At 43.3% G+C, this 14590-nt stretch overlaps 1 protein-coding gene and 2 pseudogenes across 3 annotated transcripts in view; 1 reads left to right on the top strand and 2 right to left on the bottom strand.

Annotated features, from left to right (window-relative positions):
- FMNL3 (formin like 3) overlaps window positions 1–11387 on the bottom strand; it is a 51247-nt gene extending 39860 nt beyond the window's left edge. For 2 of the 3 annotated variants that reach the window (XM_039882093.1, XM_039882096.1), the window contains exon 1: window positions 10965–11386. In XM_039882093.1, coding sequence (XP_039738027.1) covers window positions 10965–11090 — 126 coding nt within the window. In that variant the 5' untranslated portion in view covers window positions 11091–11386. Of the gene's footprint in view, window positions 1–10964 lie in introns of all 3 variants that reach the window. The other variant, XM_039882095.1, reaches the window with a different exon arrangement.
- On the top strand, window positions 5305–5864 carry LOC120618191 (NADH dehydrogenase [ubiquinone] 1 alpha subcomplex subunit 5-like; annotated as a pseudogene).
- LOC120618773 (uncharacterized) lies at window positions 6101–6219 on the bottom strand (annotated as a pseudogene).
- Window positions 11388–14590: the final 3203 nt, after the last annotated feature.

Raw genomic sequence — 14590 nt, 5'->3', positions numbered from 1 at the left:
TATTTTAAACTGAGACCTGAAGTATAAGCTGGACCAAGCCATTTGAAGACCCAGAAAAGGGCATTCCAGGAAAGGAAATGGCTTATGAATGGCCTTGAAACAGAAAGGAGATTGTCCTGAACTGAAAGGATAATGTGGAGCTTGATAAACAGGAGTGCAAGTGAAGAGGTCAGCAGGAGCCAAATAATGCAGTTCTAAGGGCCAAGACTTTGCCTTTTTTTTTTTTTTTCCCCATTAAAGGTTTTTAAGACAGGGACATAATACTATTTGATTTATATTTTAAATTTGGCTGCTTTGTGGAGAATGGATGAGAGGATGGAGAAAGGGGCAGAAGAGGAAATTGGAGGCCAGTCGGTTGGATGTAATATAAGCAAGAGCTGATATTGGCTAGGACTGAAGTGGTAGCAGTAAAGATAGATGAGTAGATCTGAGATATATTTTTGGAGATAGAACTGGCAGGGCTTGCTGATAGACTGGGTATTGGGAAGGGAGAAGGGAAAACAGTATTTGCCTTGGGTAACTAGGTGAATAGAAGAGAAATAGATTTGGGCAAGAAATGAACAATTAAGTTATTTCCAGTTTTTTACTGTTAAACAATGCAGCTCTGAGGATCGTTTCTATGCACCTTCATGCAAATGTGTAAACAATTCTGTAAGGCGGTTTCCTGGAAGTGAGATGCCTGAGTTAAAGGGTATGCACATTTGAAATTAATAAACCTTATAAAATGCTTTCTTAAATGTCTGTACCAAATTACCCTATCATTAATAGTGTATTAATGTACCACTAATGACAACCATGGACATTATCAATCTTTAAAATTTCACCCAGATAATTAGTATAAAAAGTGTATCATCTAAATGTTCATTTCCTTGATTTCTAGTGAGGTTAAGATTTTTTCTTTTTTTTAACTTAATTATATAACTAACACGTAAGTACATTCTCCCCATAAAAAATATAAACGGTATAAAGCTAAATTCCCTTTGACTCTCTTGTTCCTCCCATTGTGGTTCCCTCTCTGCATCCCAGAGGTAACTATTGTTACCAGTTTTATTTGTATCTTTTCAGAAAATTTTCTATGCAATTTTAAATCTATACATATAATCAATGATTTAAGCACCTTTTAGAAGCTGTATTTCCAGCAGTTCTTTCAGCATGAACAAAATATCCAACTAAAAATTTTTGTTTAAAGCCTCTCTAAGTATATAATATATAAAGCTGAGAACTTCCCCAGTTAGTTAACCCCTTTGAGCCCTGGTTTTATCACCTGGAAAAGAGAAGTGAAATAACTGCCTCAGAGAGTTGTTGTTAAGTTAAATGTAAAAGCATGGGGCATGTGCCCAACAAATGTTCTCTTTCCTTAACATATACAAATCCAAGCATTTGGTGGAGATAAGAAACTAAGCCATTGCTAAAATAATGAGATGGGAGACTCCAACAAGAAAAAAATATTTTTAATGTCCTAGGGGGAAAAAGAAAAGTTTTTTCATAATAAATAAAGCTCCCAAAAGATTTGAATTTTTCTTCAAAAATTTTACTATGAAATATTCTGTGCAGTCAAAAAAGTATAAGGTTTTGTTGTTGCTGTTGTTGTTTTGCTTTTGTAAGGTAGAAAGCAAGAGGACTTAAGCATAGAAGTACCCGCTAGAGACTGGATGTTCACAGCCCCCCTCTCAGTCACATCCTGGGAAGCCGAGGGTCTGGATGTTCCCGGAGACCTTAGGCCTGCAGGAGGGAGTTGCAGCTGCAATCAGGCAGTACCTCCAAACACAGGATATGACCTAACCTTTGGGCCTCACTGCAAGGATGCCACTGGTTCCCCTGGCTTGTCAAAGTACATCCTGTCATCCCTACCTGGATGTTCCTGTAGGTTGAGGGTCTAGTTCAAAGGGGCAGACCCCACTACAAAATGTCCCTAATCAAAGTTTAAACCAAAATGTCCAGGGGCCGGACTATCTTCCCCTAAACAGGAGTCAGCCAAGTTTCAACAAGCTCTTTTTTTGGAACCACCAACAGAGGCATCATTGTATCTGAAATAATAACCAGGACTCCTCCTTACAAAATACCAAGAGTACTGTTTGTATCAAGGAGCTCCTACAGTGGCTTCTCCTCACCCAGCTCTACCTTCCTATTTCTCTAGGCTCAAAGCCAGGGATTCCCTAGCAGATCCAAGAATGGGCTTTAAACTACCCAAATTCTGTGCATGGAAGGAGGGAGTATTAGGGATCACAGATTTAATTAGATTTTTAAAAGGCTCTGTTATCCAAAAGATGTAGAAGCATTGTTGAAAGATTGCTCAAATATATTCCCAAACTAAGAGAACTTTTACACTGGTTTGAGGAACTAACAAGGGGGTAGGCAAAGGTCAGCAGTGAAGTATGTGTACCCCAAGCTGCTCCTTGATAAGTTTTAGCGTATCAAGGCTAAACAGAGGGAATCAGATAACTGGGCACTAAACCTACAGATAGAGGTAATAAAAAGAGGCCCGCCTCTAGGCTGAAGGTAATAGGAAATGGGAAAACCAAGAAAGCACCAAAAACTATGTCTCTGCCTACACTTTTACTGCTCTTGAAGTGTCATCCCCAACTGGGACACAAAGGCAACGGAGGTACCGATTAGTAGAAGAGGATTCTAAGCAGAGGAGCTATCAGCTTTGTGGACAGGATCCTTCTTTATTGTGTGAGGCTGACCCAAACACCTCAGGATGGTTAATGTCCCTGGTGCTCAGGCACAGGGACACCTCCCATTCAGTGCGATAAACAAAACATCCTCATTTGTTTCCCCAAACTCCCTGCTGAGACAACACCTCCCCCCGTGGAAAACCACTTTAACTTACAGTAACAGAGGTGGTGTAGTGGGTACTGTATATGGCACAAACATTTATGTGTAGAACCTTTATAGATTACAAAGTATTTTCACTATGTTGTCTACTTTAAATATCCTCAAAACTCTGTAAGGAAGGTATTATCATCACCCATTTCATAAAGAATGAAATTGGTTCAGAAAAGTTCTAGGTTTTGCCCAAGGTCATTCAGTTGGGGAAAAAGGGCTATAAAGCTGGATCAGAACCCAACTCTTCTGACTCCAAACTGATATTCCTTCTTTCATATAATTCTGAGCCAGCAAGTCTTTTAAACCAACTACTTCTGCCCAGAATGGATCTTTTTCAGGTTTGAAGGGAAACACTAGGAAGATCTAGGGATTGGTTCCCCAGCTTCCTGCAAGGAAGCTGGTAAAAACAACTGAGCAGAAACTAACTCTGCTCTAAACTGTAGGTTGTTCTTAAAGCAGGATAACCATCTCCTAAAGTACTCACACCAGGCTCATCTCCAGCTCTTACTTAGATAGGGGCTAAGCAATTGAAGGAAAGTTATGCACACTCTAGTCTAGATCTGAGTATAAATGAGCAAGCAGTGGAGGAAGAGAATACATACCTTCCCTGTTAATATTTTGAGATTCAGAGGCAAGGCCACCAGCCCTGCTCCAGCCCTGGTGCTCACTCTGGGTAAGGGTGGGAAGGTGGTAAAAGAGATGGGGAGGGGACAAGGGAAAGAGACAAGGACAAGAACTGAACCAACACAGGTATACAATAGCCTAAAACCTTTCTCTACTGGCAAAATTTGTCACGTAAATAATTCTGCTAGCCTCTTGTAGTTCTGACCATTATTTAGAATACCTTTCAAGGACCTCAGAGTACTTATAAACTGAGAAGAGAATGCATATTAGTAAAGCTGGGAGGAGAAAACTGCTCCCCTAAAAACTCTAACCAGGTCTTCCCCTACCCAACACACAAACTCCCAACCCACACCTTTGCTGTGAGGTGACTGAAGACAGAAAGGGTAAGAGAATCTGGAAAGAGGATTCTGAAAGATGAAAAAAGAAGTAGAGAGGAGGGTAGGAGGCAAAGACAACCAGAGTACCTCAAGGACAGAGAGGCAGCCTGACACTTCCACATCTTTCTTGAGGGGGGCGGGAGAGGGGACTCATTTTCCCCACATAGGAGGAAAACAAGATACAAAGGTATGATTCTGCCAAGGGAGGCAAAAGAGAGACTAGGAATAGGAACTGAGGAATTCTAGCTACCCAGTCATCTCTATTATGGAATCTACTTTTCTTCATGGGTGACAATCTTAAAATCCCTAAGTTCCCATCTGGTGCTATTCCAAAAGGGAGCCTTGAAGTAGCCAGAGAGATCTGAGGGTAGGGGGGAGCTATATGGAGACAGCACCCTCTCTTATCTTCAAAGAAAAAGTTCCTTCCTCTTCTCCGAAGTGCACTTCCGAACTGGAATGAACTTCCAGCCTTTCCCTGGCACTGCTTCAGCTAAGCTCAGACTTGGGAGAAATGTTTCTCCAGAACGGAGGCGACCAGCCTGGCTGACCAGATAACACATGGACTTCAGGCAACCAGCGCTGCTGTCCCCTGGGCCCACTACAGTCAGTTCTGGGGCGGATACTATGTCTTGACCACAGAACCAGGGCCCTGGCTCCAGCCAGCCTCCCAGGCAACCTCAGGGGCAGGGGAGGATCTGTGGTCTCATTTCCTCTCCACCTTGGCTTCTTTTTTCACTTCACTGAAGATTAGCTATTTCCACCACGACCAGTTCCTGTTCTCACCAGCTGCAGTTGTTTCCCCACAGACAGAGCTATGAAGCACTGGTGTGGCTGCCACCTGGACTATCCCAGCTGCAGAAACAGACCGAACAAGTCCTAAGCTAAAAGGCTTTTTCATCCAAAATAAGACAGCAGGGAGAAGAAACTTTAAGGGACAAGAAGCAATCCAAAAACACACAGTGGATATACTGGTGTCCATCCTATTATTATTTTAATCTTACATAATAGTTATATGTTCTTTCATGTGAAAAATATTTTATAATGAAAAAGTGTGGGAAACATACACATTTATTACATAGAAATATGTAGATATAATAAATTCCCAACCATGAGCAACAGACACAAACAAAAGATGGCCAAAACATTTATGATGAAATGTCAAAAGAAATGCAAAGAACAAGACACCATTTTTCATTAACAAAATTGGCAAAGATTTTTAAAAAGTTGTATCATCCAGTATTGGATAGCTTATGAAAAAAAAAGGAAGACACTCACACTATGAATGGAAAAGCCAACTGGTACAACTTTTTTAGAAGATATATTTCTCAAAGGCCTTTAAAAAGCATATACCCTTTGACCAAATAACTCAACTTCTAGCAATTTATCCTAAGGAAATAATCAGAGTTACACACAAATATGTATGCACAGGATATTCATCACAGTGTTATTCATAGGAGAGAGAGAGAGAGAGAGAGAAAAGGCAGTAATAAAATAAAATATGGAGTACTAAGCAGTCATGAAATCATGATACTGAAGAATATTTAAACAAATGAGAAAATGCTTAAAATAGTAAAATAAAAATCAGTTTACAAAACAATATGCACAGTATGATCCTAATTGTTAGAATATATATGTACATATAGAGAGAGAGAGTTAGAATATCAAAATGTTAGTAGCAGAGAGTCGGTGCTGTCATGGGCTTGCTGAAGACCACCGGCCTTGTGCAATTGGTTGTATGCGAGAGTCCACACGAGAGGCTAAGGATATTGTATTAAAAGATTCTTGAAGTTCTTGAGCAAATCCCTAAAAATGCAGCATACAGAAAGTATAAAGAACAGATTATAAATGAGAAGCTGCATATGGTTAAAGCAGAATCAGATGTTAAAAATTAGAAGACCAACTTCAGAGTGGCTAAATAGAAGAGGTGATTCTTCAGACTGAAAACAAAGTCTAGCGAGAAAAACGATAAAATGGAAACCATGAGAGCCATTAGTGGAAGAGCCTCCTGACCACCAATGGAAATGGCCAATATAATCATCATTAAATGACCTCTGTGTGGATAGGAAACCAATGTAATGAAATGTTCTGTTATAGCAAAAAAATGTTAATAGTAGATAGTGAGATTACAGGCAATTTTAATTCTCTTCTTTATACTCTTCTATATATTTTATATATTTTTAACTTTATTTATTTTTTTAGGTGAGGCAACCCTTGGTTGACCTCACAGATTGCAAGGACCTTGTCAGCTTACAATTCCTTATTTTTTTTAACTCCTACAGCACCTGGTCTTCCTAGGTGGTCTCCCATCCAAGTACTAACCAGGCCCGACCCTGCTTAGCTTCTGAGATCAGACGGGATTGGGCTTGTTCAGGGTGGCATGGCCGTAGGCTATTTTTATACTTTTAACTTCCAAATTTGTTTAATAAGCATGTATTATTTTCATAATCAGTAAAAAAGAAGCTATTCTTAATCCTCCTCCCTCCTTTTGAGGACATTCACATGCATTATTCCCTTTTTAGAAAACCATTTGGAAATGTGTATTTAGGAAATTAAAAACATATCCTACAACCCAGAACGTTCAATCTTGGGTTTCCATACAAAGGAAAACGCTAAATATTGAAATGGCTTTGTACACCAAGATGTTCATCACAGCATTGTTTATGATAGAAAACAGAAGCAAACAACCTTAAATGTCCAACGGTAGGAGAGTAGTTAAGTAAACAATGGTACATTCACTTGATGGACCAATGTGCAAGCATTTAAAAATGTTTATAATGATTAGACTGAGAAAACTGATAAAATAAAAAAAAAACTGGATAGAAACACACACACACACTCATATCACAACACTGAACAAAACCCTATGCAGAGAAAAATATATTAAAGGTTTTAAAACACACTGGCTCCATTTGGCAAAGTAACTAAAGAAAATATGGATGTTTTTCTTCAATCTAAATCTTCGATCTTTTCTTCTTTCTAAATTACCCATACTTTTTTTTTAGAGAATGAGTATTACTTTAAGAGAAAAAGGAAAAAAAACTCAAATCTCCCTCTGAGCAATCGAAACATTCCCAAACGACAAGGATTCCATCCCCACACACACATGCACACACTTCCCCCAGTCTAAGGCAGCAGTCATGTGGGAAGGTCAAGGGAATGAGGCCTAGAGTCTTAGCGGAGTCTCTGAACAAGAAGTGGGGGTTCCTCTGACCAGCTGCTGTCAAGGGCCCTTTTCCTCCCTCAAGTTCTATTCCAGCCTGAACTAATTCACCAAAACCTCCAGGACTGGGGAAAAAAATTGCCACCATGGTGATTTGGAACTTGATATTTTAGTCCAACTTTTTCCCAGCCCTTTCTGTGTCAAAGGAGGCCCATCAAAGCCTCTTAGACAACTAGCACCCAGGCCAGTTTAGCTCCCACATCAATGCTATACTTACAGCAAAACCCCAAGTCATCAGTCGTCACCATGAAAATGTGAGAGGAGGAGCCTTGGCAGGGACAGCCTGTCACACAACCCCACCCTCATGTCCTGAGAGCCTCCTCCTGAAGGATATCCAGGGATTTTTCTGGCATCAGAACCTTTAGGCTCCGTTTCAAGTCTATGATAATCAGTAGAAAAATCAGGGTGCAAACAGAGCAAAGGCTGACAGCTATCCTTTCAATGTCCTTAAAGCCCTCTGCCTCCTCTCTCTAAGGAAAGGCCAGTAGTGTCCAGAATGCTAGCTTCTGAGTAATTGAGGGTAAACAGTAATCTAGTTGGAACCAAAATACAGATGTGGGCTTTATCAGATCAGAAATTGGATCTCATTCTGGTATTAATAAAGAGGAGCCCCAATAACCGCACATCTCTAAACTTCTGAATTCTCAACAGAATGGGAGCTGCCACTTAGACAAGTGGGTAAGGAAGAATCCCAAGAAAACAGCTTAACAGCAGCTTCACAACCTTTTCATACCAGGGCACACCTAGAAAATAATACTATTTGTATAGTACACAGGGTATAGTGGAAGCTGATCCCAGCCAAAGGGGACTAATTGGGGACCTCAGTTGCCCCCAGGGATGAGGGGATCAGTATCCCAGCACACCAGTAGGGAAGCCTGGGATTAGGGCACTGGGCTGGGTTAGAATTCTTGGAATTAATGTCCCGAACAAATCACCTCGTGGCCTCAAACCTGGAGCTATCCAACCTCAGCTGACAAGCTATGGGTCAGATCATGTGTCTGCACCAGAAAGCTGGGAGCCTGTGGTCTTGACTCAGCAGTGATACAATTTCCTCAACCAGGGTGCTTTTCAGGGGGGTTTCCATAGACACAGTGGGATGGCAGCAGACATATCTCTGAGACTAGCTATAAAGAATTGGGTAATTGGTTTCATCAGATTCCTACACTTAAAATCCCATTTTGAAACTGCGAATGGTAGCAGATCTGAGTCATTGCTAAGAGCTACAAATTTAAAAGCTACCATTTGCTAAGCATATAGTAGATGCCAGACTCTGCTAAGCACTTGACTTCTAGTTTCATTAAATCCACACAACCTCATGTGGTGAATACTATTATTATCCCCATTTATAAGAAGAAACTGGGACTCAAAGGTTAACTTGCTTGAGGTCAACTTTTCTAATTGGAGATTGTGAAGAGCTAGTATTGGAGCCCACTTTGACATGAAAGTCCCTATGCTTAACCAGGACACCAGTATGTCGCCTCAACCCCCGCCCCTCCAAAAAAAAATACTACTTGGCTTTTTCTGAAAGTAAATTAATCATAGTGAAGCTAACAATCTGAGAAAGAAAAGGGTGAAAAAGGAGCAGCTTGTCTCTCACATAATCAAGAAAAGCAGCTAATATACACTGAGTATCTATCTACTGGGTGCCAATGCCTTACACACGGCTCACCTAATTCTCAAAGTCCCATCAGGATAAGTATTATTAGCCCCAATTTACAGATGAGCAAATCTATAAAATTTATAGATGAGGCTTAGAGAAGTTAAGACAATTGCTAAGACAGAGTCCTTGCTTTTTCTACCATACTCTGCCTCTCCTGACTGTTCAAGAAATATACTTGAGCCTATTCCAGGGTCAAGCATCCATGGCCAGTACTGTTTCTGAAGGGCATGTTTCAGGATCAGAGGAAAAGGGATCTTTAAGAGCCCCCAAAGAAAAGCTCAAATGCCCAAGATAGCATGATTTCCCTGTGTTGGAAAAGTGAGGTAAAATCCCTTTTCTCCTAAGACAGCTAACTAGCCCTGGCCTGCCCTGTTCCAACCCCCCAATCAGCAGCAACTCAGACACAGAAATAAAACCAAAACAAAAGCCACAAGAAAACAAATCAAAACTTTATACAGAAAGGAAGGTTTGCAAGTGGGTGGTCCGGTCCCCTGCTTAACCTGGATGCTCTGGGTGCTCTGGCTAGTAATCAGGACACCACGTGCATTTTGTGAATATTAAGTCATCAGTGTGCCAGCTAAACAAATTTATCAACCAAGCTCCGATGAGGACATGATCAACTCTGGTTCTGAGCTCTCACAGCAAAGAGCCTAGAAGCCCCACTTCAGACCACCCCTTTTCCTCCAATTTCTGAAGTTACCTTGAGCCAGTTCACTGGGGGTTTTCATACCCCCACTGGAGTGCAGATTCCCTCCCACTCTTTTTCCCAACAGTTGAGCTCTTGTTCTCAAGGGCACAGAGTCCCAGAGTCCCAGGCTCTCCTCCTCAGCCTGAGATGGCCACAGCACATTAGTAGTCACTGACTCACTCCATCCCTCTAAGGAGGCTAAGGGAAATGCAGAGGGACACAGGATGTGTGGCCCAGATCCCTTCGGCCCTTTCCAGGGCTGGTGGGCAGAGAGGTGCCAGGAACACTGCTTCCTCTTGGAACCCTGTGGATCCTCTTTGACCTGTCTGTGGTGCCAGTGGGCAGATGTCAGGCTCTCCACCATCAGAGAGACCAGGATCTCTACACAGCTCCACTGATGCCAACAGATCTAATCTCCCTATTCCAAGGCAGATGAAATCCAATAAGGCTGCTAAGTCCACAACTTATCCCTCATGGGCAAAAGCCAAGTCAGCCCTTCAAGCCACACCAACAATAACGGCAGCATTAACACCGCCTCTTAGAGAGTTCCTTGAGGAACTAGGAACTATTTCCCCAAGTCTTTTACCTCCGTTAGCAAATATTCTATCACCTAGTTCACTTTCTTTTTCCAAAATTTCATTTTTAGCTCCAACGTATTCTTTGGCTTCATTCCAGTTATACCAGCTCAGATCCTCTCTATCCACAGAGCCACCAACATCATTCCAGTTCCCACGCCGAAGAATCCCAAAGTCAGCTCTAAAAACTTATCTGTATAGATCATTTGGGAACCTACAGAAAGACTAAAAAGAAGCACAGGCAAAGAACAGAAAGTAACCACCAGGACTTAATATAAAAAGGGGGGCGGGAAGGTTTGTGTATTGTTTCAATTGGAAAAATACACTAGTGAAATGGCTTATCCACATGTTCAACCCTTTTAGATAAATCCACTATAACTTTGCAAGATGCCTGCAGGCCGTTCTGAAAATAAGTAGAATGGCATCACTCTTGATTCCACCCCCTTCAAGAGCTGCCAGCCCCCTTCCCAATCCCCCTTCTTTACCCCAAACATCTGGTCCGGCCTGGGAGTGGGACCCACTCCCTGGAAAGCCTCCATGTTAACACGAGAGGCGGTCTCCCCAGTCAGAAAGCCCTGACTTAGGCTGAGTGGGCCGGCTCCAAGCTTCTGAATTCCCCTGCACCAACCCAAGGCTTAGGGATGAGAATTTCTAGGGACCCGAGGAGGCTGTCGGGGAAGTGGGGAGAAGTGAGAAGGGCAGCAGAAGGGGGGCGGGGAGAAAGAAGTCTGGATCTTGCGGCGGTCCCGGGCTGGGGACCCCTCCCTCTAAGTGTCTAGAGGTTGAGGCGTCGATTGGGAGGTCCCAGACGCGGCTGTCGGTGCCGGCTGGCCGCTGCTCAAAGGTTCCCGGAAAGGCACTGGAGGCCAGGGTCTGTCGGAAGCCCTGACTGAAGGGGTGGGCCGGGCGGGCAAATCGCGGCCAAGTCCCACCCGGGGCGCTGGGATCTGGGGGGCGGTAGGAAGGGGAAGGGACTGGGCTCCGCTCTCACCAGCACCAGGGCGAACCTCTCTTCCAGCTCACAGGGCTCAGGCATCGGCATCTTGCCGGGCGGCGGCAGCAGCGAGACAGAGGGTGGTTCGCCCGGGCCCCCCTCGGTGCTCTCCAGGTTGCCCATGGCGGCAGGGCCCCCTCGGGGGCCGCAGCCCCCCACCTCCACGCCCGGGGGCCCTGGGCTCGGCTTGCTTGGACTCGGCTCCTCCCTCAGCGCCTGCTTCCCCAGTCCAGACTCCTTAGCCCGGTTGCGGGCCCCGGGGGCTCCTCGGGGGTCCGGCAGGCGACGGCGCGCGGCGACGGCGGAGGCTGCGCAGCGGGCAGTGGCACAGAAGCGCCCGGCACAGCGCCCACGGTTTGCACTCACACCGTGCCTTGCTGCTCTCGGCGCGCCGCCCCGGCGCTGCCCCTCCCCGCCCCCGCGCTTTTTCCCTTCTCCCCCTTCGTTTCCTCCCACCCACTCCCGGCTGGGACTCCCGCTTCCCCCACGAGCGCCGACTGCAGCCCGCTCGCCGCGCTCTCCATTCATGCAGGCCCCGCCTCCCGCCCACAGGCCTCTCGGGCAGCCGTCCCGCCCCCGCCTGCGCGCGATTGATGGCCACAGCTGCCGATCACAGCGCCTCCCGCCCCCAGCGGCCTCGCGCCTGGCACCTAGCGCGCCCTGGCGGCTCCGGTACGCATCTGATCACAGCGATTGAGGAGGTGTCAGCTTGGACTGCGGAGAAATGGATCCAGCCCTTTTCCACAAGTAGCTCACAATGTATACAGATAAGTAAAACATAGGACAGAGTGTGAAAAGATCACTACAAAAGAAGTAGAAATAACTAGGATACTAAGAAAAGGGAGAGACACTACATCTATCAAGAGTCATCAAAAGGGAAATCATATTTGAATCTGATATTGAGGGAAGAGGAAGACCTTAACTGACCGAGACAGGTGAAAAAGCATTTAAGAGAAGAGAATCTTACCAAAGTTCAGAGGTCGATCTACCTGGGTGTGAAAAGGAGGGGCAGCAGAAGCTAGATCTGCTGGTGGGTAATCATTGATGATGTGATAGACATTTATTGTTTCTGCCAGCCTAGCCTCTATCCCTCTTCTTCAAGTGATAGGGAACCACTGCTCCCCTATTCTCAGTCCATGTAGAGCTGAACTCTATCCCCATTCTTGGGAGCCCCATGACCCAGGCCTGACCAATCACAGGATCTCTGCCTCTAACTTCAGAGATTATTTTAGGGACTGACACTTAATCAAAGCCCGAATAAGACTCATTTCTAAGGCTTTCACTGGAGCAATCAGGAAAGAGGCATTCTATTTCTTTTAAGACTTCTGAATCGCTAGGATGTAAATCTGGAGCTGCTGGTAGCCATCATGCCATCACACCTCAAGTCTGCTTGAGAATTAAGCCAATGCAGAGGAAAACAAAGCTAAGAGATAAAGATAGAGTTCTGGTAACATGCTGAGAATCTAAATCCAACCATGCCTGAAGTTATTACCCTGACTTTTCATTCATTTATTCAACATATGTCAAATACTGTTTTAGGCATTAAAGATACATCTATAAACAAAAAGGCATACATTTTGCTCTCTTGGAATTTACATTCTGGGTAGGAGAAGAGGCAGACAATAAATAAGTAAAATAAACAGATGTTAGTGATCAGTGTTAATAAACATAAAACTGAAAGAGGATAGAGGTGGAGGTTGAAATTTTAAATAGGACAATCAGAGAAGGCTTCACTAATAAGGCATTTGGATAAAAATCAGAAGAACGTGAGGGAGTAAGCCATGTGGCTACTGGGGGAAGAATGATCCAGACAAAAAATAACAAGTGCATATTATGCCTAATGTGTTAGAGGAACAGCAAGGAGGCCAGTGTGGGTGGAGTGTAATGAGCAAGGGAAAGAGTAGTAACAAACAGATGAGGTCAGAAAGGTAACTAGAAGCCATATTGTGCAGGTCATTGTAGGATGTTGTGACGACTCTGGTTTTTACCTGAAGTTAGGTAGCCATTGGAGGATTTTGAGCAGAAGAGTGACATGATCTAACTTATGTTTTAAAGGATCATTCTGGCTCTTGCATTAAAAATAAACAATAGAAGCATGAGCAGGGAGACCAGTGAGGAGGCTATTAAAATATACAAGTGAGAGATAATGATGCTTTGGAGCAAGATAGTAGCTGTACAGGCAGAGAAATATGGTCAGATTCTTTCGTTATTATTTTTTTTAACTTCTAAATACTTCACTGTGTATTTCTTAAAATCAAAGACATTCTACACAATCTCAATACAAATGTGTCAAAATCAAGAAAGTAACATTGATAAAACACTGTAATGCAACTTTATTCAAATTTCACCTCTGTAGATTTGTCCTCTGTAGTAAGAATTTTTCAGGTCCAAGATCCAATCCAGGATCACATGTTGTTGCATTTTAGTTGTCATATCTCTTCAGCCATCCTTCATCTAGATCAGTCTTAATCTTTCTTTGTCCTTCTCAACTTCGATATTTTAAAGAGATGGGGCCAATTATTTTGTAAAACGTCCCTTGATCTGGGTATGTCTGATACTTCATTAAATTTAAGTTATGCATAGGTGGCAGGAATACCCCAGAAGTGATGTTATGTTCTTCTCATTGATCCTATCAGGTGGCAGGTGATTGTGACCTGTTCCCATATTGGTGATGTTAACTTTGATCACCAAATCCTGGACATCTTCATCAATTTTCTATACTTAGTTATTATCTTCCCTTTTGTAATTAGTAACTAACCTGTGGGGAGAGTATCTGAAGCTATGTGAATATCCTGTTCCTTCTAGTACATTGACGATTCATGCCGGAATCAAATTATCATAATGATTGCCAAATAGTGATTTTAAAACTCTATCATTCCTTCTGCATTTATTAGTTAATATTTTATCATAAAGGTCTTCCCTTCTTCCTTATTTATTTACTTCTGTCAATATGGACCCATGGATTCTGATTTATTCAATAGGTTATAATCCATTACTATCATTGAAAAGGAATTTTCCACTCAAATGGCTAACCTTGTAATCAGCTCTTTGTTCTGCTTCTGTAGACATGCTTGCTGCATAGGCCGAAGGGCAGAGTGATCTCGAAATCAACTAAAAACTCACCCTCCCCTTTGATTGTTTTGTCTAGATAACAGATGTATTGCCTTTGCTTGTTAAGCTCTATAAAAGTAAGGTCACCCCCAAGGTCGGGGCCCAGATCTTCAGAGCATTATTATGGGACCACCGACGTAATAAACCTGAGTTCTCCAACTCTCCGAGTGGTTCTTGGTTTCTCGCCGGTCTTTTTTCTGCAATATCATTGCTTATTTTGATACTCAGATTGTCCCAGATTTGGCCAGCGGGAGCTCCTTCAAGCTGGCTTCTGTGCTTGTCATTCTTTGAGCATGCTCTTACTTGTGGCACAAGATGGTACAGGTTTACTTTCCCAGCCCCAGCCCTGGACTCAGCCATTTTGCTTAAGACCCCATTTTTTTGTGGGGAGTGATATTAGAACCCAAGATCTGGAAATTAGGTATGCTAATTGCCACTGAGGTATCATTGCTCATGCCCTTTTCAGTGGACAGACTGGGGAAATAGCCACTATATATCATTCTTGCCTTTCA

Source organism: Pteropus medius, unplaced genomic scaffold (assembly GCF_902729225.1).
Source record: "Pteropus medius unplaced genomic scaffold, Ma_sr-lr_union100, whole genome shotgun sequence".
Classification (NCBI taxonomy): Eukaryota; Metazoa; Chordata; class Mammalia; order Chiroptera; family Pteropodidae; genus Pteropus; species Pteropus medius.
Note: the sequence above shows the minus strand (reverse complement) of the source record. Positions and strands in the feature narration are given on the sequence as shown.